General features: G+C 38.4%; 1 protein-coding gene across 3 annotated transcripts in view; it reads left to right on the top strand.

Moving 5' to 3' along the window:
- Nucleotides 1-5,991: 5,991 nt before the first annotated feature.
- The window catches only part of ZNF608 (zinc finger protein 608), a gene marked incomplete at its 3' end in the record, with an annotated part of 106,781 nt that continues 87,758 nt past the window's right edge, over nt 5,992-25,014 (top strand). Inside the window, exons 1-2 of one of the 3 annotated variants that reach the window (XM_084628384.1) lie at nt 5,992-6,055; nt 9,108-10,168. In XM_084628384.1, the coding sequence (XP_084484510.1) occupies nt 9,278-10,168 (891 nt within the window). In that variant the 5' untranslated portion in view covers nt 5,992-6,055; nt 9,108-9,277. Of the gene's footprint in view, nt 6,056-7,661; nt 8,225-9,107; nt 10,169-25,014 lie in introns of those variants that run through there. The other 2 variants (XM_084628385.1, XM_084628383.1) reach the window with 2 other exon arrangements.

Below are 25,014 nucleotides of genomic sequence, written 5' to 3'. Positions count from 1 at the left end.
CTTCATTTCAAATTTTAGTAGACACTCTGCCTCCTAGTCACCGTGATCTTATTCCGAATATGTACTATCTGATTGTATTTCTTTCCATTGCCTGTCCCATTCCTTCTGTTCACTCAGTGTCAGATTTCTGTCTGCCCTCTTTTCACATTGCACAACACATCCCTCTCTCCCTCATTTTCTAGTATAGACTCCCTATGCCTAATTGACCACCACTCTGCAAATTCCAATTCAAGACTCATCTCCTCTTTCCCTGGCCTATGACTTCTAGCCTTCCCTCTAATAAAACAATCTAATCCTATTCCTTAAGCCTTAGTTTCATTTCCCCATGCTCATTTGTTCTCCCTGAAAATCTAAAGTGTGGCACTCAGTCATTGGCCTTTGTATGCTCCTTCACCTTAGCACTATAATAACTATGACTACTACCTGTATAAAATATTGTACCTTCATACATCATATGTATTACAGACTTTAATTCACTATGAAGCATTGTGATGTTTTGTATGAAAGACGCTATACAACAATTGCATACATAATATGTTAGATCTATAAGAAAAGTAATGTATATTTTAAATTTTTTATTTATCATGCACAATCTACTTATAAATAGAACGTATTCTTAAAATTAGCTGAATACTTACACAATACACTAAGTACTATAGTTTTGAAATTATTTGAAAAAAGGAGTATCTATACCGCTGGGTCACTCATGTCTGGGTCAAAAGGTCAGTAGCTCAAATTCTACTGCAGGATTTCATAGAATCACAGAAGTTAGAAATGAGAGACTTATTCGATCATTCAGTCCATTTCATTGCCAGCATGGGATTGCTCCCTACAGTATATTTGTCTAGTGTTTTGTCCAACCTAGTTTTAAAGTCTCAAGCAATGGGATTTAACAACTTCCTTTGAGATATTATTCCATAGATTAATACATCTCACTGGCAGGATTCTTTTCCTGGTCTTCAGCTGAATTTTTCTCTATTATTTTCAGCCCCTGACTCTTAACTGTACTCTTGTCTAACACAGATGCATAGCCCCTGATAATTTTTGTTGCCCTTCTCTAAACACCATTGAGGTGACTTGTGGTCATATACAATGCACAGCAATACCTACCTGCATCCCGCACAATTAGAGAGATTGACTTTCAGAGTAAACATTAAATTGAGGTACCTTGTGATTATTCAGGTGAAATTTAAAGACTGTTCTAAAGGAATAGGGGATAACCTCACTAATATTCTCTTTCAGTAAAATACACTCTGTGTAAGTCTGTTTATGAACTATTTGCTAAGTGTATAATGGCTAACTCTATTTGTCTATACAATCATTGCCCCACAAGTATCTAATGTATTGCTTTCAAAAGTACTGTGGTGTGCTTTGTATATAAAAGGTGCTATATACAACAACAACATTTCATTCTACTTTTACTTAATTCATCGAGTAAAATAATTAATAGAAAACTAGATATTGTCTCCTTTTGGATGCTAGGTTAAAAGAAGAAATGCTGGTTTAGTTACTGCTGCTATGGTACTTTTAGAATCAATACTGTCACCTCTCAGCTCCCATATACACCTCTCAGCTCCCTTAGTTAAAAAAAATCCCGCACAGTCCTTTTACAAATCAGAAACAAAGAGCAACAGTCAGGGACTCTCTTATTTTTAAACAATAAAATAAGACAATAAAAACCCAGCTGAAAATTAAGATTTTATTCAAACATTTAAACAATACTTTTTAAAAATACAATTATTTTAAAATCAGACATGTCAGAGGGACTAGTGTTAACAAAACCATGAACATCTTCCCAGTGGGAATATATTTGCACACAGCTAATATGTTTCTCCATGGTTAACTGCTTGTTTACAAAGAATGCTTTGTGGAGCAGGGAATGTGAAAAATAAGATGACCTGACTCTCTCCTCCACAAAAGGCATAAACCAGGCCGAGGTCGGTGTGCAGACTCTGCTGTATTGCTGCTAACTGAATATACTGGCCTGTGTATCAGCCAATGAGAAGGCTTAAAAGCATATTTCCATAATGATGATTGGCTGCCGGACTCCAGGCTCACTTCAGCCTTTAAAGGAAAGAAAAAGAGGAGCTTTGCTGAGAAGATAGGCTACACAACTTTCTGTTGCTTGTTAAATATTCTCGGTACCAATTCATCTTCTTAAAAAGCTGTTTTTGGGGGAAAAAGGAAACATTTGTTCACAAGAAATAGGTTTCAAACAGCCAAAGGGTTTCATATAATAGCCTATCATTCTTTTTGCTAAAAATAGATTTTTGCTGGTAAATTTGCTTAGCAAATTTGATGCACATGCCTGGCTAGTTAAATAGAGTGAGGTTTTCTTCAAGATTCATAACAGTCTACAATTGCTTTAATTAAACAAGATTGTGCTATTTCTGACAAACATCACAAGTTTATTGGCCTTGTGCGGGTCTTTTAAAATGTGCACGAATCCAAAATTGTAATTCAGTTCGGAGAGCAGGCAGAAATTAATGAAGGTGGAAAAGCCTCTGGATGCTCATTCATTCTTTTAGGATGAAGGACATTTTCCCCTTCACAAAGGAGTTCTTGTGAGAAATCTTTCTGCAACCACTCACCATGACGTGTGAGCGCTGAAGATACAGCAGCCCCTGGCAATGGGCTCGCTGTAATCGTTCCTTTCGAAAAAGCTTCTTAATAATCAGTCAATAAACGACACAAAACATGTAGCTATATGTATTGGGGTCCGTCCGCCCCCCCCCCCACGAGTTATATGAACTGCGGGGTAAGGTGACGCTATTTCATCAACATAATGCCCGCTTCAGTTGCACAAACATCTGTTCAATAGGCCGTCCTTTGAAAAAATTTAGAAAGGTTGACTAATTCAGATAAAGCAGTGGGCGCATTTTTGCAATCTTTCCCAGTGACCATTCCTTGGCTACCTAACAGACCAGCCATTCAGAAGCAATTTTCTTCAGGATGAAATTATGTGCTGACGGTAGCAGATCACGTCCCATAATAACCCTTCCCCCACCCAATGCTAAATACAATCTGTCTCCTACTCACTGCAATAATAACGTGCAAATGACTGTAATTTTGCAGACAAGAAACAGCCCAAAGTGAAACGTGTCTAAACAGAGGTCGATTTTGAAAAATCAGGGCTATTACCTAAATCTGTAAAACACATATTGTAAAAAACCCAGCAACAATGATCTGCCTTAAGTAGTGGGGGAGGGGGGAGTAGCCTCGATGTCGGTGATTTTAAAAGCTTCACTAGCACAAAGTTAAATCATTAAAATAGTTTCATTTCACACTCTTTTCACAACCATGTCACAGTATCCATACCAGTTATGATGTGCATAGCAATTTAAAGAACATAGAAGGCAGGAGTAGCCGTGTATTCTTCAGTGTTTACACTGATTTGCATTGCACTGCTGCTTTGGAAGTAGGCACTTTGCAAGCACTTACTTTGTTGGCATAGTGTTGTGTATTGTGAGATTGCCTGTGTAAGAGTCCACACAGCAAACCTTGCTTACATAACAACCATGCTCAAGAATCCCCCTTCTCACCCACCCCTAAGAAGTATTCTCGACTGATTCTTTGACACTATCGTTAAATGCCTTTTCCTACTTATAGTGTACGCAAACTGGTATTTTTTTAAAACAATTTCAAATGTTTAATGTCATCAAGGGCCTTCTTGGCAATTACTTTATCTGAGCGAATTAGACCCTTCTCTAGCAGCTCCAAAAGGTGATATCTTTTAAAAGAAAAGGAAGAGGAGCATACATCGTTCCTTCCATGCAACTATCCAAACAACATATGGCGTGATGTGTACTCTTTACTCTCAACAAATTTCAGTATAGCTGGGGAAAGGAGAACAGGAGACGCGACCCATTATTGTAGTTTACGGTCATTAAAATATAGTTTTCATTACGTTTAAAGATGATCTCAGTTATATGATACATTAGCAATAATTCAGACGTGTTGTGATTCACTATGCGGCCAGAGGGGAAAGAAGTATGCACTCGCCACAGAGAAGAATGGAAAATGTTGTTTATTGCAGCATCAACTCCAGTTTGGTTTTAAAGAACAGACAGAGGCTGTCTAGTGTTTTGGTAAGACAACTAAATCAGAAGTGATTTTTATTCAACCAAATGTTTCTTTAACTGTTACTTCTGAAATGAGAAGGATCTAAAATGTTTACTCATCCGAAAATACTCTACTAAACATCATTTTGATGTTAAGTGTCGACCGTATAAGCACTAATGCACATAATTTGCTCAGTTGGACAAAATCCAAAAGCGTATCTTGTCACATTGTCATCTGTAAGCAGTTTTACAAATGTCGTGCTTTAACTTCTTCCCGGAAACTATGATTTGGACAAAATTTTCAATTAGCTATTCAAAGATAAGAAAAGTCCAATATTGATTTTCAGAGTGAGATACTTTACACACACAAATACACACACAGAGGATTTGAAATGAGACATAAATGAAAAATAAAAGCGCACAGTTAGCCAGACTCCAGGGTAGTTAATAGACTTTAATATTAAATTACCCATACAAACTATTATTTTCATGCTAGACCCCATCAACCTCATGATATGTGACCGCAGAGACACATTATCTGGGTTATCAGCCTTTCGTCCTACAGTTAATTCAATTCTCGACAAGACATTCATGTTTGTTGGGTCCCTTCAATGTAGAAATTGTTCTCTGCAGAGTGCGTGGGGGAGGGGTTGTGCCTGGCAAACTGATCAATTTAAGCTGCATAAGGAACGTACTCACATTTTTTAATCAATTCAAATGCATTTTAAAGAGCATTTGGATCTAAGGCTAAACAAAAGAACTGATTAAGATTTTTTCCCCCTTTTTTGACGCAAGACAAAGCCTGCTAGAAAAGATTTGTGTTACTGATTCTTGTGAAAGGGTGTTGTTCACGTGGTAGTTATATGGTCGCTTGCATTCACAGTTCAGTGCTTGCAGCAGTAAATGAGGAAACTGGAAACAAAAGGGTTACGTGTTTTTTCAACAACAGAGAAACCGCACTGTCTCCTGTAAGTCCTATTGTAAAAATGAACATGAAATAAACTCTGAGGAAGGGACAAGCGTTAGGCTGAGGAATAAGGACAAACCGAACACGCTGCAGTACCTTGAGTGTCTCTCTAACGCTGGGGTGGGGGAGGAATGGAATCCAGTTCTGTTCTTTGCTGAGCCTCCCCTTCTTAAGACATTGTTTGTTTTTCTCCTTCACTAAACATGAAAATGATCGCACTCATGTAACAGCCTCTCTCTCTCGGTTTCGTGTCAAACTGTTGCAATTCTGAATGAGGGGGCATTTAAAAACGGAGAGTGAGATTTTAATTTGCCTCTTTGAAACAGAAAAATCATCCATCATTGCTTTGAAAACTGCCTTGAAATTAAATTAAAAAGAAAATGAGGAAGTCCTCCTCCCACTGTGTGAGGCTTGGCTGGGCTGCTCGCCTCCCTATTTGGTTGTCTTGACATAAAATGTTATATAGGATAATGCTGTAATTGAAATGGGAAACATGATTTGTATCTTGCTGCAGCAGGAAGCTGCCTGCTGTAGCACTAAATGTAGTTTGAGGATTGCAAAATACAAGGCTTCTATGTATGTATGCGTGTGTGTGTGTTTTTCCCTTTCACCCCCTTCAGCAGCCGAGAGGAGCAGCTAGCCAATCGGAGAGCCCGGTTTCATAAAAGCTGGTCTCTGATTGGGCAGATGGGAAAGGGCATTGGGAACAAAGAAAAGTCCCTTTCAGGTACAGAGTCTGTGCTTGCTTCACACTCTCCCTTCTCCAGTTCTGATTTCTGCAGCTCACTATTGCAGTAAAGCCAGTTTGTTGTGTAGTGTGTATGTGTGTATATGTGTGTAGGGGGATTTTTATTTTTTTTAATTTTGTTTTAAAAAAGAAGGTTCATGAAATCGGGTGCTCTTTTCTTCCAAACACAATAAATCTGTTGAAGAAATTAGATTTTTTTTCCAAAAATAAAAAGCGGCTGCAACAAAAACACACTCAATGCAGTTAGAAGGAAAAGGTCAACTCGATCCAATACAGATCGTAAGTACGGTTGCGTGGTGTGTCTCTAGCACTTAGAGGGGATTTTTTTCATGCGAAGGGGAGTATTATGAGTTTTGTGCATTGAAATAAGGAACTAGTTATTTGTGTTTTAAAACAACAAAAAAACCACGAGTAGGCTGAGTTATCTAAGGGATATGAAGGTGAGGAGGGTGAAAGCATTGTAGCTTCTCACACAAATCATACTTGACGGTGCACTCGGCGGGGGGAGGGGGGCGTTTTTACCTTTTTGGTTTTTTTTTTAAACTAACCAAGAGGGGAAAATCAAAGTGACACAACTACAAGCCTGCCAGCATATTTTTTCTCTCTCTCCACTCAATCCCCCCTAAAAATGAGCAAGCAACTTGTTAATAGGACCTTAGGGGTACAAAATAGCGTAGTGGAGCAGGAGGTTTTTTTTCTTCTGTCACATGTTAATACCAATAATGTAATGCTAAATTAGGGGATAGTGACGCCCATACGTTGTGGTGCAGTGAGCGTTTTTCACCCCCACCCCCCCAAAGCCAGCCATCCCCCAACCAGAATCTACCCAGGGTTTAGAATGGAGACTAACTTGGAAGCTATCAAATGTTTAGTCATGTTTTATATACGAAGATATTAAAACCTTGAAATAACCTCCCCATCCCGTGTCTCTAAACTACTACAAATTGCAGATAACTCGAAGAAAGATTTTATAAGGTGTTTCTCTAAAACATATGCTTTGCCATGGTGTTCAGTACATTTTACTCATTCCTAACTTCAGAGACCCAGTTCGCAGAGAGAAATGTTTCACATTCATAACTTGTAGCTGTGCCAGCAGCAGAAGGGGGAGGGAGAGAAACAGACCTTAAGTTTTTTTTCCCCCTAAAGACCAGATCAGTATTTTCTTGATACGCTTGTCACCCATTTTTGTTCTCACGACAACCAATTGAGCCCTTGATCGTCACGTGATGAGAAAGGCTTGAACTGTAACAAAATCGCTCCTTTTAGATGGTTGGTTGTTGGTAACTCGCCCTTCCCCCCTCCTGCCCTAACATTTCCAGCAAACCAGCTCTCCTTTCCAATCCATCAACAATTCATTACAGCTTTTAGCTTCCAAACGCCAGCTAATTAAAAATACTAAGCCAAGCTCCGAGACTATCTGACTTAAAGGCAAAAGGGGAGGAAGTCATGAGGGGTAATAAATAAAAAGACGATGCAACATTTGCTGAAACGATAAGGAAAAAATGTGTCCTGCAAAAACCCAAAGTCTATTTTATCTCTTTGGTCTCTAATTACTGAATTACTTGCAACATGACTGATTAGCCTGAGCTCCCAGATTTCCCCCGCTCCCCCGGGTAGTTTGGATGCTATTTTTTTTTTTTTTACAATATACAAAAGAGAAAAAAAAGGGGGGGGGGAATCCCCGGATCATACCCTTGGGAAGATTTACTTAATTTAAAAACACACTCTTTCCTCCACTCCCACGAAATGTTCTGATAACTGGTTTATCAGAACACTGATTTCCCCCTCCCTCTTCTCCGCCCCCCCCTTCCCCTCCTCATCCTCCCCCCTTCCTTAAGTTAGTTCAAGAAATCAGATCTGTCAGGACCGGCGGAAAAAATGCCACTTCCCGACTAACAGGCGGAATCCAGCCCAGATTTTCAGTCCTTTCTTCTTTTTTTCCTTCCTCCCTTTCACTAATTTATCCTGATGTTAGCACATTCTGTCTTGTAACAACCGGACGCCTGTAGGTTTGTTTCATGGGATCATTACTTACTGATCAGGATGGCTCTGAAGTCTGGAGTTGAAGACGGAATGTGAAGTTGGAAAACATTTTAAAATTGTTATTATTATATCTCGGTGCCTGTTAAGAAAAAACAAACAAACAAAAAACCCTGGTCCTTGATGCTCCTGTTCTGAATGTGAAATATTATCTTCCAGCTTGTAAAGTTGAGGAACAACATTTTTAAGAAAGGAGGAAAACCAACACAAATAAAAGGACTCCTGATCCGTATGCCAAAATGGGGGGAGATATCTTTTTGAGCGATTATACTGGCTGAGATGTTATTTTGTTTTCTACTTCTTGATCACTTTGCTCTTTAAGTAAAATGAGGCACAGAGTTGTTGCTGAGTCGAGTGGGGACAGCATTTTGATTTGCTGGCTTAATTAAAAATGATAAAGGATTAAAGGTAAGCAATATGCCTAAATATGTATAAATATTGAGACAGTCAACTGTAAAAGGGATAGAGATCCCTTTAAAAATCGTTTTAACTAAGCTTTGTCAAACACACACTCATTTGCGGTCATTGAGGCCACCTTGGTGCAGATCACTTAAAGTGTATGTCTTAATCAGTTTCCTGTACAGTCAGTAATACTATATTTAACAGAGTGAGCAATTGTGTAACCTAGGAGTGCATTAAAACTGATTTTAGAATTATCTTGGGTATATTTTAAAAAGAAAAGACACTTTTACCCATGAAGATGGATATTTCTCAAGTAAATGCACCATTTAAAGTATAGGTTGTTGATTTTTTTTAATGGAAACTATCTTGTGTTAATGAAAAACAGGCTTCATGCCCCCCACCTCCCCAAGGTTAAGTAAAATTGGGGTAAAAAATAGTATAGAAAAGTCACAAAACTTCCAGGGTCTTGTATAAAGCCACAAAATCCAAGGAATGCAGTGAGGGCTGAAGCTGTGTCCTTCCTTTCTGGCTTTTGTGTCTAAGTGGTGGTCCAGGAGCTTATATTACACATGTGCTCCAACAGCTAGTCACCAGCCCTAACTCCCTATGTCCCTGACTTTGTGGATTTAAATCATGTAGTTAGGGTGGGTTTTTTTTTTATAGATGACTATTTTAAGAGTGATTATGGATGTTGGGGTACAACTAGATTCAAGCTGTTCACTATAAAATAATCACAAGCAATTGCCTCCTATTTAACAACTTTTAAAACAAAATTAAACGTGGAAACATTGAATGATCTTGCTCCCCCTCTCCTTTGCCCCCTATATTAATCGTATTATATTCTGGTAATATCCAGACAAGAAATATTCGACTTTTCCCCTCCTCACAGGAAAAGGTGGACCTGGACTTCAGGGTATAAACCTAGACATACCAGGGGGAGGAAGATAAGAAGAGTTAAATAATAATTTAAAAAGAAAAGCCCAACGGAGATAAACGAATGTCCCCTCATCTCCAAAGGAAAGTTCATCGGATTTTTATTCTAGAGATCTCATCTTCAGGATGTCAGTGAACACTTCCACTGCAGGCAAAGGTGTGGATCCAAACGCGGTTGATACTTATGACAGTGGCGATGATTGGGAAATCGGTGTTGGAAATTTAATAATCGATTTGGACGCCGATTTGGAGAAGGACAGACAGAAATTTGAGATGAATAATTCCACTAATACCACCACCACCAGCAGCAGCAGCACCAGCTCCAAGGATTGTGGGGGTCTGGCTTCCAGTGGGGCTAATGCTACCTCAGCCTTAGCTGATGGCCTAAAATTTGCTTCTGTTCAGCCCCCTGCCCCCCAGGGGAATTCCTCTCACAAAGAGACTAGCAAATCAAAAGTGAAAAGGAGTAAAACTTCTAAGGATGCTAATAAATCTCTGCCTTCTGCTGCCTTGTATGGGATTCCTGAGATCAGCAGTGCTGGCAAGAGGCAGGAAGTCCAAGGGCGCCCTGGAGAGGCAACTGGCATGAATTCAGCACTGGGTCAAAGTGTGAGCAGCAACCCAAACGGCAATAACAACAACACCAGCAACAACAACTCTATTGCCTCTTGCGGGAAAAACAAAGAGGAGAAACCAGGTAAAAGCCAGGGCAGCAGAGGCTCCAAGCGGGATAAGGATGCGGGGAAATCCAGGAAGGACAAGCAGCATGACCTGCAGCAGGGCCACCCCAACGGTGGGGGTGGCAGCAGTCAAGCTCCCTCTGGGCACCTGTATGGCTTCGGGGCCAAGGGAGGCTGTGGTGGGAGCAACAGCCCCTTCCACTGCGGCTCCTCCACGGTGGGGGAGGTGAGCAAAAGCGCCCCGGATTCAGGGTTAATGGGGAACTCTATTTTGGTAAAGAAGGAAGAGGAGGAGGAGGAGAACCACAGGCGAATCAAGAAATTGAAAACAGAAAAGGTAGGACAAGCTCTTCTTTCCCTGGCTATCTCCCCCCCTGTGTCTATTACAAACTTCCCGCAGCTGTGTTCCTCGCTCCTGTTATTGATGTTATGCGTTTGTGATATACATATAATCTGTGTGTACACAAACCCCACTCCCGGACAGAAAATGCTACGGTGGAGTCTTATTTTCGTCCTGTCTTTAATTTCTCTTTCCCCCTCTCCCCATCCCCAGTATCTTCCCAAATGTGGCCAAACGTGTGTGTCCTGTTGTTGTGTCTCCTCCTTTTGTTTATTTTAAAGGAGAATTCGAAGTGACCCTCCCTGATGGGGCTGTTACACTAATAACATTCCGAAGTGATGTTTGCAACCCCCGAGGACACGTGTTTGCAGACCGGAGGCTGGTTTGTGTGTGTGTGGCTCAGACCTACCTGCCTGGGTTTTGTTTACTATCCTTTTTATTGTGCACTCTAGTATAAAAGCGGATGTTCCTTCTGCCAAGGTGGAAAGGAAATTCACATCCTTTCTTCCCACTCTTCTCTTTGGAGTTTAGATTGTGATAGGGAGGAGAGATGCATCTGCAGATACTTTGGCTCTTTCATCCACCCTAGTCTGGGGTCTTTTTGGTATTGGGGGGCTCTTGTGTTTACAACAGCCAAGAGGCCTCGGAAGCTGGCGTGGGGAAAGGGGAGCACTGAGCCAGAAGACACTCAGCGCCTGTAATAATCAGCCTGGAGGAAGGGAGTTGGGGGAGGGGAGTGCACCGCACCTTGTACTCTGATATATGTACAAAATATCTTTCTCTCAAATGTGGGGGAACAGTTTTCTCCTGTCAGGGCAGTCTTTCTTATCTGAGCCCTATAGGTTCTTGGCTGTGAACTTCTTGTTTGCTGAGTGGTTGAAATGTGTGAAAGAAATCAAGTGGTATGTGTGTGTTTTCCTTTCTGTGTTAATGCATAAAGGATGCTCTCTGTAAGAATAAATGGCCTTGTATTGTTAAGGGAGGGCGGGGAGAGAGCTGGTTTTCTTGGCTATTGTTATTGCTCATTCAGGCAGGTTCTAGTGTCAGCAGCAATTGTTCTATCCAGAGGGCAGAAGGTTTCTTCTCTAGGATCTAGGGGGCTATTGTTGGCCCATGATTAAGAGTCAAATGAATTCTACAGGTTTGGTTAAACAAAGACACCTTCTCCTCACCCCTCCCCCGCCCCGCAAAAAACCCAAAACCTTAAGGGTATTAATTTGTGGCATGATTGTCTGGAATTGTTCTTAAATTACCTGCTTTTACAACTTCCCTGACTAACTTCTAAGTGATGGGAAAACTTTCTGGCTAGTGTTAAGTGTACAGAGTTGTTTACCAGAGTCCAGCTGGATTGAAATCCTTGGGAAAATTTATGCTATTTACAACAGATTATGAGCCTCTTTTTGTGTGTCATTGCTGATGTTTAAGATTGTGTAACGTTTCAACAAACTCTTGGGCTATTGATAGGATTAGATTTTGGGGGTTGTGACATTAAATATGTTAAGAAAATGTAAAGATAGATTCAAATGTCTTGTATGAGGAGAAAATTTGAATTTCACATTTGTAGGTATTTTGCCACTTTTAGGATAATATATCTACAGGTCAATTTGAATGATCTGTTTGATTTTTCTAAATACAGATGAGAGAAACTAGGTTGCTTTAATTAATTCACAGGTGTAAACTTGCACTCTGATTTACTAAAGGTCTGCTGTCACTCAGAAAGGTGTCCTAAAATCCCATGGTCTTTTTCCTAATTTAGTACATACAGTAGACATTTACTTTTGTTACCAGTAGTCTTCAAATTGCAGTTCTCTAATCTGCTTTAACTATCTAGATAAATTGCCCTAATCCAGTCTTCACAATGGTTCTGGTTAAAGAGTCAGAGCCATTTGATTGGATTCAGTGGCTGCCTGGAATGTGGGAGGTACTGCCCTTTTGCAACCCCCTTAGCCTTTTAATCTTTCAGCCAAATGTTCACATTCAACAATTTTGTTTAGCTGGCAATCTGAACATTTCAGTATCTCAAAGGCTTGCTGTCATGGCAACAGAGATTAGAGAGTAGTGTGGTTTCTCAGTTTTTGTGTTCTTTTCACTCTAGTCACACAGGAAATTGTATGAAGAATGAATTCATATACATACAAGTAATTTTCAGTCAGTGTAATGTAAATGGGATAATAGGTAAATTAAGAACAAACATGTTAGGAGTAGTTTTGAGCCAAAGGTACACCTTATTTTCCAGCTCTTGGCTTTATAGAATTCTCAGAGCTTGCAATTCCACTAACACCCACTGCTGTTGGCACACAGTGACTTTAATATAGGCTTCACACGTTAGAGTCCTGCAGTGCTGGCCATTGTCTATCACGCTGGTGTGCTGGCTTACTGTTTTAAACAACATCCCTTAGTGTTTCACTCCAGAGAGCAATTTTCTTTAAAGAACGTCTCCTACTTGGCATATGAAAGTAGAACTCACTGCAGACTTTGGTTGCAATTTTAGATCCAGCCTGTAATGCGATCAATGAAACTTCAGTTTTAAAAAAGACTTACAAATCATTCAAGAGAATTATTTTAGGGATTTAAGATTGAATCTTTTTTTTTTCCCGCTTTGGCTATACACACGTGTATCTATAGATGTGACATGACCAAAAAGCACTGTTGTGACCGTAGATGACTATATAATTTTCAAGCCTGGCTGTTAAAATCAATTTCCAGTTGTTTTAATCTTTTATGAATAAGTTGTCTCGTAAATTTGAATAATATCTTGTTAGATACAAATTAGTTAATGCCCACAAATTTTAAACCTGAGTTTCTTTGTGTGGTATTGGAGGATATTTTATTGTTTGTTTACTCTTTGTTAAAAGCTTGGAGTAGATTCCCAAGAGTTGCAGTCACTGTTTAATTTTCACAGTATGCTCAAATGTCTATTTTTGGTCTGTTTGTTCTGTTTCCTTACTGCAGAAAGTCATGTAAAACATGATAAATTGGATTTCATGAAGTCTAATTAAATCAATGACTGTGTTCTGCTGGCTCTTTTATGCAAAAACCACAAGTATGTTGTAAAAGTCACCACTCCCCTAATACGTGGATAAAGTCAAAGTATGCTATAATTCTAAGATGTTTGAGCTATATTCATGAAGCTCATTTTGTGGTTAAGACACCAGTGCCATGTCTGAATAGGTAGATTTGACAGGTAGGCTAACCACTCCTAAGATTTTTGGTGTTAAAACCTGTCCCCTTTCTCCACCCTTTAGGTTTTTTTTTAAGGACAATTACTCAGTAAATATTGATCAACATATACTCTTCACCTCTGTTACACTTTTGTAATTTTAATTGCTCTTACACTGAGAAATGTTCAGATTATAAGTAGTAGTATGTCCTAGATTTTGTTTATTGTGTGTGGGGGCTCACAACAGACCCTAAAAATAGGAATACTAAGCATATGCTATGAAAACCTTGTTTGTTTAGGGAGGGGGGAAGAAATACAGAAAGTCTATATCAACAGTTTTTTATATACATATATATAAAGTCTAGCTGTGTTCCATCTTTAAAATTAATAAATCTGGTAATATTCCAGAATGGAATTTATTTCTCCTGTATTGGTTTATTGGCTTTCATTAAGACGGCATTTCACATCTGAAAGTTGTCTTCAGTGAATTAACTCACATGTGACTGGCATCATTTATTTTATTCTTCTTGTATAGCTGTTGTTTTTACACTTAATCAGGGAATTCTTGTAAATCACTGAAGAACATGTTCTGATTAATGAGTTTATAGAGATATGCTTTCCATATATTTTGCGCCTTACAAACACTACTTCTTGGGTGTAGTTTATTCACTGTGAAATAAAAGGGCAAAAAGGTCACTTGCTGTAATTAAAGAACAAAGTCCATTGTTGTTTGATAGCAAACTGTTTTGAAAGCTACATAAGGGATTTAGCTGTTAAAATCATTGATAACTATGGGTGTCTAACAATAAGCACAGCTCAAGGTCCTAATGTGCTGTAGTGCTGTCTAGTAGTGTGACAGAGCTTTCTGAGCTGGGTGAAGAGGTGTTGCCCTTTGGCTAGGAAAGCTTTCTATGTGAACTTGCTGACCTCTGAGAATATGTATGACCAGCTTTGCTATTGAATTCCTGTGCAAAGCTAAAGTAGCATTAAAACAATTGACGGTGGTCTAGAATGTTTATATCACAAAGTATTGAAGGTGATGAGGTTATTCTGAACGTCAGGCAAATTATATTTCACTTAGAACATCAGTAATTTTACAATTTTAATAACTTCATAAATACCCATTAAAAAGGAAAGGATTGATTGTCCAGATGTCATGAGGTTAAGCATGTTCTCGACGTTAAATGGTTTCACTGCAAGATTGTTTTAATTAGAGTTATATAAAGACTTGTTTTTCCAAAGTAGCATTTTATAGTCCAATAAATGAAATGTATGTTAAAAGTGCTAACCAAAATTCTCCCATAACCACAAAGGTGTTCAATAACCAGAGTCAAGTAACATGGAAAGTACCATCTGTTCCTAGTTTTCAACATAAAGACAAGAATTGAATAGCTGAGATTTACTCATATTTTGACTCCTGCTTTTCTTTAATTACTGAAAAAAGTTCACCTGGAACTTTTTTTTTGAAACTTTCTGAATTGCAATAATACAAGCAAGACTGTGAAAACACATGTTTGTACGCATATTTTAACCAGTTCTACTTTTATTTAAAGACATTTCCAGAAGTTCAGTCACTGAAGAATTTATTATACTGAATCAGCTCCTGCAGGCAAACACAATGATGGCCATTTCTTCAAAGATCTTATTGTTTAGCTAGAACCTGAATTATTCTGTCAATTTTCCCCAATGAGGGAAAAATCTTTCGAAGGGTAAATTTAGTGAGCTCCTATCAGTTACCAAATTGCATGTGATAAAACCATTAACTACAAATATCCATGGAGAGACTTTGCTGTTCAAACAAGTGTCCTAAAATTGTTGATAGCTGGACATTTTTTTAAAGATACCTTTTAAGTTCTGAACTGTTAGGCAATAAGATTCTTGGCTGCAGACTATGAGCCCCGGATAAAACATCATCCGGCTTTTGTTTGAGGTCTTTTATTGAAGCTAATGACTGGTCTTGTGCCGCCCTGAGATAAATGACATTATCTCTGAGTGGGCTGACAGGAAACAGACATGTTAATGGTGAAGCTGCAGGGAGGATCTGCCATAGTTCTGACAAAAGGGTAAAGCATGGACCCCTGGTTGTGATCATTAACACATAATGCATTCCTGCTTTTCCTATGGGGGCCATGATAATTGGAAAGCTATTTTATCAACAAGCACTTAAATCATAATCTGAAACTCCTAGTTTCTTTGCATACTAAAACTTGTGTGTTTTTTTTAAGAAGTGTGTGCTCTAGTTTTTAAAAGATGCCAGCTCTAGGCTGTATAATATTGACATCTATATGAGAATTTGTGGCCTGCTTTCCATTAATTGAACATGTCTTTTGGATGTTAAGCGTTATGTTCTGCAATTGGACTGTGTTATCCTGGTGATTTGTATTTGTAAAAGTAGATATGAGGCCAAATGCTGCTTGTTTTATTCAAGCAAAAAGTTACATTGACTTCAATGGGAGCAGGATTTATTCTGTGTTTTGTAAAACCTATATGTTTATTAGGTTGGTATAAACTGCATTTCTCTATGAAAAAGGAAAAGTCTTGAAAGGTGTTGTGGGGTGATGGAACTTAATAGTACATATTAGAAAGCTGCGAGATTGATGTCACTCAAGGATGGATAGGTCTGCTCCTTATCTCTAGGAGCAGGCCTCTTGCTCACCATTTCCAGTGAGAAGGTACTTACCTTCCACTGTTCCGTGAAGCAAACGCAAATCTATTCTATTTGAAAGTTTACAGTGCCTGGCTGGTTCTAATGCATCTCCTGTGCACTTCCAACTTGCTTCAGTTTCTGAGACCAAAACGAGGGCATGCTGCAGGTTGGCAGGTCACAGAATGTATACTATACTTCTTTAAATTGTTACACAGAAACCTCAGTCAGTTGGAGATTGAGTTGAGAGATAAAGTATGCACTGTGATCCAGGAGCACTTGGCAAAATCCTATGAGAAGTAGAGATGGGAAATCAGGAGAGAAAAGCCATCATTTTTCTGGTGCCCATGCTTGAGCAGGGATGGAAGTGATCCAAATATAGTGCTCTATCATGAAACCTTTATTTCCCTTGAAGCCACTGAGACTAGGACTACAAGTAGGGACTACATGTGTGAGTAAAAGTTGTAGGTTTTGACCCAGGAAGAGCTACATCAGAAGATTAGAGTCAATACTATAAAGAAATATGGAGATAAGAGGCTACAGTCAAATATGAAATTAGGCAGAGTGCAGCTAAAAAGATGCAAATTATGTAAGTAATGCCTAGATACACCATGCATGTATGTTCTTTGCAACTCAAGCCCTGTGTGTAATTTTTCATCCTGCATACTGTGTTTGGCGTGGTGTTACTGGTGCCTATGGCATCTAAGCATGCACTATCCTGGTGCTTGTCAGACCTTACTCAAGATTCCTACCAGACTCTTACCCAAGCCACCAAGGCTCACCTGTGGACAAATGACTGTTTTGAGCAAAATAACGTGCAGGAGTTAGACAAAGTGGGGGAGGTAATATCTTTTATTGGACCAAGTTCTGTTGGTGAGGGAGACAAGCTTTTGAGTTTAAACAGAGCTCTTCTTCAGGTCCTCGGACCGAAATGACAATGCTGTATATGTGCAGGAGTTTCCACTGTCCCACAGGCAGGCTAGACTTTTTTCACAGCTACAGTATTTACCTGCCCTCTAGATACAGTTATTGAATAGTCTCTATTACTCTGTTTTACTCCCTTGCATAACTCAAGCAGTAGGCAATGATGCATCTTCTTGACTTGTTCCATGGTACTCAATTAGTCTTCATGACTATAATCAAGTTTTTGTAGTACTTCAGATTATCTCTTGCCCTCTAGCTGGGATAATTCCTGTTGGACAAAGTCTGTAGAGAGATTTATCAGATGGGGGTGTCAGGTTATTCTGTACTTAATTCATTAAGCACAATACAAGCTTTACCCAATAATTATATATAATGTCATAACATACAGTTATGCTAGCCAGAATCCTCAACACATCACTGCATTTCTGTGAATGGTTGATGAGCTTGTCCAGTTCTTATTTGTGCCTTTCCCCCTTCAATTAGAACATCAGGCTAGATCCTTAGATAGATAGTTAGCTCTATTGATTCCCTTACACTACTTGAGGATTTGGCCTATTTATAGTGAAATCTCAGGTCAGCACTGTTATATTGTTAAGGTTTTTAAATAATAAGCATAATTTAGAAATTGTATTTATACACAGATAGGAAAAACAGAGAATATTTCTGTATAGCTGAGGATTGCAAACTCGTGTTTGTTTCTTCTTCATTACTTTTAGAGGATTATCTGAATACACAGTATAAATGGCTGTTTAGAATTTAGAAATGGCTACTCTGGTTTTTATCACAGAAGCCATAGGTTCTTTTTTCAGGGCTTGTCAAACTTCTAAGCCATTTTCACTACATTGAAAAATACATTTAGAACAGAATAGTTGCTGAATGTGTCCTATTGGTAGTTTCAGAACATGCCAGTGTAAATCATCTGAAGCTGGGTTTAGAATCAAAAGCATTCAAATTTTAAATCAGATGTATTCTTCAATCTTACCCATGAAAAATCAGCAGCTGAGTGCAAGCAATGAATTGCTACTTGAACTATAAAGACTAGTCTAGAACTGCACTGTGCTGTAGCTGAGGTTGCACTAATCACTGTTGTGCAGTTTCTCTTTAATTCACAGTAAATGGTCTTGGCAATTGGAACAAAGCATTTACACTTGAAAGAAAGGTTGTAAAACTATTCAGAATGGCGTGATTGACAATTGAATTGTTTGTATTTTTTATTTTGTGTTTGTGGAAGAGAAAGTTTGGCACTTTTTCCCTATGGCTGTTGAATTTTGATTAAAATACATTTGGGAATAGATCAGTTAATTTATGGACGCATGTGGTGAATTGTGATGTCTGTTTTGCTTGGATTTACACTTCAGGCTGCACAGTCTTGGTGTCTGTGTCCCTTATAAGTGCTAAAATCCTGGGTCAACACTGTGATTCAAAATACATTATGCTTTAGTGTGAGAGAAGTTTAATAATATTAGTATTCTTATTTAATCTAGGTAGGCAAATACTACTAAACCTGAAAAGAAAGATGTCACCTTTTCCAGCACTTCGCATACACAATGTCTTCAGAGACTCTACAAAGCTAGTGTCTGTTTAAATTTGAAGTTATTTTTCCCAGTAAATTTACAAAACAAAAAAAGCAGTGCTTTAGGTGAATTTTGAATCCTTTACATGGAATCCTTTCTGGCTCATGGCTACAGACAGTTGTGTGGAAAAAATAATTATTGTGAACACTGAAATTGTTCTTGATTTTTGATTTAACTTTTTTCTCATTTTTATGTCTGAATATTATTCACAGGGACTATCCCTGCTTGACAACTGCGTTTTCAGCCTCCTGGGAACCTTCACTGTCAACTAGTAACATAAGAAATATGTGTCCACATGGACATTTTAGGCATATTCCAATCAGACCATGTGAATGCAGCTTTTGCAGTTAAAAGAACAGATGAAAGTATATTGATCATATTTTTTATTTTGGTTAGCAATTTTAAAAAGCTGATGTTCAGGTTGTGGTATTGTCTTATTATGTTAACCAGGAAGCAGATGGCATTGTGCCACAGAAGTATAATTTTACTTAAAGGAACTTTAAAGGTTTTGATGTGTTTTCTTTTCTCTTATTTCCCTGATGGCTTCTTTTTATTGAAGGGTAACTTGAGGAGAGCTGGTAGCAATTTTATAGCCTTCCCATGACAGTTTGAAATAATAGCTTGGTCTTTGGTTGCCAGTCAACTTTCTACTAGTTAGCTTGATTCTGGTTTTTATCATGTGGCAATGCAATATAAAACATAGATGTTTGTAGTTGGTTCTAAGAAACTGGCTCTTTTTTATGCTTCAATTAGCAATAGAAGACTAAGCTCCAATTGGTCACACTTTTGTAAACTCCTAGAAGTCACCTTTCATCCTTTTGATTAAAGAAAGCTCCCAAGTTTAGGCTCAGTTTCCCAGGAAAGCTTGATGCACATCTGGCCTCTGTTCACACTATACAGTTTAATTTTGCACACTGTTAGTCTTTCACATTAGCCATTGACTTAATTCAGAGGTTTTGTTAAAGTTCTTTCCTTCTCAAAAGCACAATCCACTCAAAAAAACACCTTCAGTGATATTTGAGCTATGCTATAATAACCTATGCTAGAAAATGTTCTGACTCTGTCAGAGCAGTACTACGATAGGTTTGTTAAATAAACTTAGATTTTATAGTTTTTTGCTGTTTCTTCCACCTCAACCATTTGGAAGAGTCAAAAGCAACTTGTAACCTCCTTTCACGCAGTGTAGAGGGCCAGACCAAATTATTTTTGGATTTCCTGTCAACTCCTTGGCTGATTTTTATGGATGGCTCATGTTAAAAGTAACAATAATGTTTGAATTGGAAGGGTTTGGTCTTTAGGTTTTTATTCTTCATGGAGAACTGTTTATTTGTGTGTGGTTTGCCACAGTACATGGATAATACTATCAAATCTGGGCTTTATTATAAGCTTATAACTGTAGAGCATCAGCAGTAGTTGTATGTTTCTGGGTTTCATGTCGTTGCCTGTTTTTCTTTTGGGGGGAGGGAAATGAAATTAGATCTATATCTTAGCAACAAAGCGTGAAAATTAGACACACAAACAAATCAGAAATTGACCCCTTTTCTCAATGGGAGTCAGTGGTGGTGTTGGAAGTTTTACATAAGATTGGCCAAATAGCTAAGAAGTTGTTTATTTTTTTCCCTGAAGATATATGAAAGATACACCTGGAGTATATTTGAATATTAATTTATTAATTCTCCCTTGACCGAATGTTATGTGATGTACATATGAAGGTTAAATTGTGCTGAGATCTGGACTTTGAGAAAAATCATTTTGGTCATAATTTGAGCATATCGTATGTTGTTGCTTCACATCATCAATTACTGCGGAAAAAGAAAAAGATATTCAGATTCCCTACTCTTTTAGCTGGTATGAAGGTATAATTTGATATAACTCGGATAATATTGCTTGTTGCTGTAAAAAAATAAAACAAAATATAAAAACATGCTATTGTTTAAAAAAATATAGTAACTGAGCTTTTCAGAATCCAGCTACTTTTGGCCAGTTGTGTATATTTACATTCCTTGTCCAAATCCTTCATCAGCCTTTCCCATGATGCTTCAGCAGATGCCAGACACTGAAGAAGAAGGCAGGCAGCTGTTTCCATTACACCATTGCTATACTCTCCACCATAACTGTGTATCTTTTTTTTTTTTTCTTCCTCTGTATCCCCCTCTCTTTTAAATACATTTTCCCCACTGACATTTGGGAACTCTGATTTATCTGTCCCCAGGTTATCTTGTCATTGCTAGTATTTTTTGAAAAAAATCTGCTTTTATTTTTTTCCATGAAGAGCCTGATTCTGCAACTCTTGATCATATTGAGTCTGCAATCCTTACTCGCGTTGAGTAGCAGTTTCCCGCATTAGTTGTCCCTGGGATTAGTTGCATTAGTAAATACTACTCAACGTGCACATAAATTGCAGAATAGGACCTTAAGTTAATAATTTGATTTATGTCTCTGACAACTGTTGTGTGATTTTTACATTCAGTCTGAATATATACTTTGAACTCTTACACTTTGCTTTTCTACCCGCTCCACTGAAAATAATAGTTTCATAGCTGTAAGCTGCTGTTGCTGAGATATGACCGAGAGAACTGCATGCAGTACAGTGAAGCACATTCATTTTCATCTAGTACCCGTTTATTGCCTTGAGCACTGTAAATCTGTCAGCTCTTCACGATTCTTTCACCTCTTTCTTCATTTGCTCCAGCTTCTAGTTTGACAATGTTCCCCTGAGGCAGAATTCTAATCTGCTTCCAATTAGTTGCAAAATGTGACTGAAATTTCCACATTATGACTGCTGTTTTACTTGCATGCACACATCTAGAAACAAATTAATGCTCTTGAATATTTATTTTTTGAGCCCTTGGATTTACTTTCAGAGGAAAAGTTGCCAACTGTTTTCAAGTGACTTGCAAGGTTTACATTTTCCCTCAAACTCTAATATTTAGCATAGATTTAAAGATGTCCTCTGAATTTAAAAAAAACCCACCCATAAACCTTCCCAGCTTTCTGAGATTATTGAAAATGTAGTACATATAGAGAAGTTAAAACTACAGCAATTTCTTTTTATATTTCCTCATTTATAATTATCTTGGCAATTCAAAATATAAGAACACCGATCCTGTGCATGATCCACAACACAGAAATCTTTAAGATACTGTGCAGGAGAAAGAAAATGCTTATTTTCTATTCTTCTTCCGTCAGCTAAGAGTAATTATTTGATTGGTCGAGGAAGAGTCTTAGATTCATCTTATTTCCTGGTGTTGGCAAGATTAAAATAGATATGGCTAATTAAAATCTCCCCACTGTATTTTCCACTGAATGCATCCGATGAAGTGAGCTGTAGCTCACAAAAGCTTATGCTCAAATAAATTGGTTCGTCTCTAAGGTGCCTCAAGTACTCCTTTTCTTTTTGCGGATACAGACTAACACGGCTGCTACTCTGAAACCTGTTAAAATGTGAGTGTTTCCCTTTTAAATGTATATTGTAATGGATAGGATGTGATCCTGCAAACTTCTCTGGCAACAGTACTTATACTCACATGAGTAGTTCAATTAGGACTACTGCCCTTATAATAGGGCCACTTGGATGAGTAGGAAATAGTGCCATAAAGACTTTCAGAACTAGACCTTAATTTGTGTGGCATTTAGGATTGGGGGAAGCACAGGAACCTAAAACTCTAGAGGACCCCAATGTGCAGACCTTGTTTAGGCAAAACTCCCATTGACGTTCCCACCATATTGCATTTCCACCTCACTGTATTATATCTCTAGTAGCATATCTGGAGAAATGCTGTGTATTTAACTCAAGTATACCGGTAGCTAAATTTATAGGTGCAAATGTTTAGTACAGCTTAGCACTCTACAGCTTGGCAGATTGATGTCAGCAGCTGTAATAGACTTTAAATAGGCTTGCAGAATTTCATTGAAAGTAAATTGCTGAAGTTGATATTGCTAAGTACCTGTCATTTCTAAATGAGATTTGCACCTGTAAATTGAGCTATTGGTACACTATCAACAATTCTATTATTTATGGACATGAAAATGTAAAAAATAATTAAATTTCATTAGCTACCCTACGCTTATGTAGTAGCATATCACCATCACGCTCTCTTTTCTGTCCATATAAACATGAATGTAGATACCCACATATACACAATATCTTTGGAGAAACTGATTTTCATTCAGCAGGAAATGGTTAAAATAGAGGCAAAGGAAGATGACCTTGATATTACTCAGTTTCTCTTGGATCATAAAGCTCTGATATGAGACTCCTGATATAAAGATTGGAAACCTATTTTTTTTTTTTTTATTTTGCTTACTCCGGTAACCTCCAATGAGGCACATCACGTTTTTATGAGGAAACAATATTGGCACACATTGTGAAATGCTCCAGCAACATTTTTTAAAAATGAAACATCAGAAGTCTCTGAGCTTCAATACTAATTCCAGGACAAATTGCATTTGCTATGATTTGTCAGTTGTTAAGAAGAAAGTGCACAGACAATTAAAATTCAAGTGGAATGCATGTATTTGCAATATACAATAACTGACTTAAAGAAATCCAAAGTGCATAACCAGGGTCAGCACATTTAAAAGTATTATTAATTTTGCAGGCAAAAGCCACGGTGCTTCTGAGAAGCATTAAATGCTTTTGTTGATGGCTTATAGTTTTATAAACTCTAAATGAGCTTATTGCCTTTTAACCATCATGAGCACTAAATAACAGAAGAACCTGTGAGCCTCCACATTGGACAGCAGCCAAGCAGCCACAGAAAGGGAAAAAGAAATGAATGGTTTAATTGTAGAGCAAATCATTTGTTTACAGATTAAGACCTATTTGGTAGCCAAGTTCTATGGACCAGGAGGTGAAAGAATGAGACCCTGAGGTACAGGAAATGAATGTCTGGCTTTATATTTTGTGACCAGGTTCTGCTATTTTTACCCCCTCCTAAACCAGAGAAGGCAAGGAAAAAATGAATTGTTTAATGGTGAGGACTGCTGAGCAAAGTGCACATATTTAAAAACAACAAAAGGGTGGGGGAAGGGAAGTGTCGGTATGCCTTTGCAGTCTGACAGGAACCTGACAACTCGAGCTACTTCCAGCTAAGGGGCACCAGTTGTTGGCAAGAAGAGCTTGCCTCTTTTGTTCGCCTGAATTTAAAAAGAGAGAGGAGAAATACCTCTGCTAATCTGAACAAACATAATACAGTCTCTTGAACCTGTCTCCCTGAAATGCAATTTGGCCTGCTCACAGAACCTTTAAAAAAAAAAAGTTGTGTAAATGGGTCTTTGTTTCAATATCGTAATTCATTAGTGGCAAGTGCTAATGGTCAGCAAGGCTGTGGTTACTGCTTTATTGCTATACTTTTTTTTTTTTTTTTTTTCTAAAAAAGACCAGTTGACTGGTGGCTTGTGAATCTCAGGACATCAATTTCATGACACACTGGGAGTTGCCCTACCAAGCCCCGCCCTACCAAATGGGGGTCTTGGTAGGGCAACTCCCATCTTTTCATATGCTGTGTATTTATACCTCTCTACTGTATTTTCCACTCCATGCATCTAATGAAGTGGGTTTTAGCCCACAAAAGCTTATGCCCAAATAAATTTGTTGGTCTCTAGGGTGCGACAAGGACTCATTGTTTTTGCTGATACAGACTAACACGGCTACCACTCTGAAACCTGTTAGCATGTGTGAGCTATTCTGAGGTAAAACACAGTGAAGATAAGACAGTTTTAGTTTTACCATGCAGTAAACTAGGCAAGGTCATCGCTATACACCTTGCCTACCCTCACAGTAAAACTCAAGTGCTTTTTCTTCATTGTGTTTTTACTTCAAAGATAGCTGACATTCTGCAGCCTTCTGACACCCAGGGAAGCTTAAAATACCGAGGACAAAGGGGTGGATTCCTTCACAGTAGTCTGGTGACCTGCTGGCAGGGAGATAGTTAAGCTGAAGTAAATAATACATCTTCTTTAACAGTGAAGATGTTGCCTGAGATAGGCATCGAATTAGGGAGTCAGTAAACTAATTTGCTTCCATGTGTACGTACCCAGAGTGCACAGTTCCTTGGCTACAATTTGGAGGATGGAACAATTGACTTTTCCGATAATTTAAGCCCCAGTCCAGCAATCAGATCTGCGTGGGCATGATCCTTGCATCCAGACAGAGCTCTTCACTAGGGCTCTGTTCAGGCCTGCCTCCAGGTTTAGGGCCTTAGTTGATTCAAATATTTCAGCAAATTTTGACTGGCACTCTCAGCTGTTATTCTTAATCTGTAGCATGTTGTGTAAATACATTTTACTGTGTACTCTTAGGGTGGATTTTCAAAGCAACCTCAAAGGGAATTGAATTGGGCATTCAGATCTCTCAGACAGCTTTGAAAATTTCAACCTTAAAAAAGATTTCAGAGTAACAGCCGTGTTAGTCTGTATTCGTAAAAAGAAAGGGAGTACTTGTGGCACCTTAGAGACTAACCAATTTATTTGAGCATGAGCTTTCGTGAGCTACAGCTCACTTCATCGGATGCATACTGTGGAAACTACAGAAGACATT

The sequence above is a fragment of the Lepidochelys olivacea genome (genome assembly GCF_965140295.1).
Source record: "Lepidochelys olivacea isolate rLepOli2 genome assembly, chromosome: 5".
Classification (NCBI taxonomy): Eukaryota; Metazoa; Chordata; order Testudines; family Cheloniidae; genus Lepidochelys; species Lepidochelys olivacea.
Note: the sequence above shows the minus strand (reverse complement) of the source record. Positions and strands in the feature narration are given on the sequence as shown.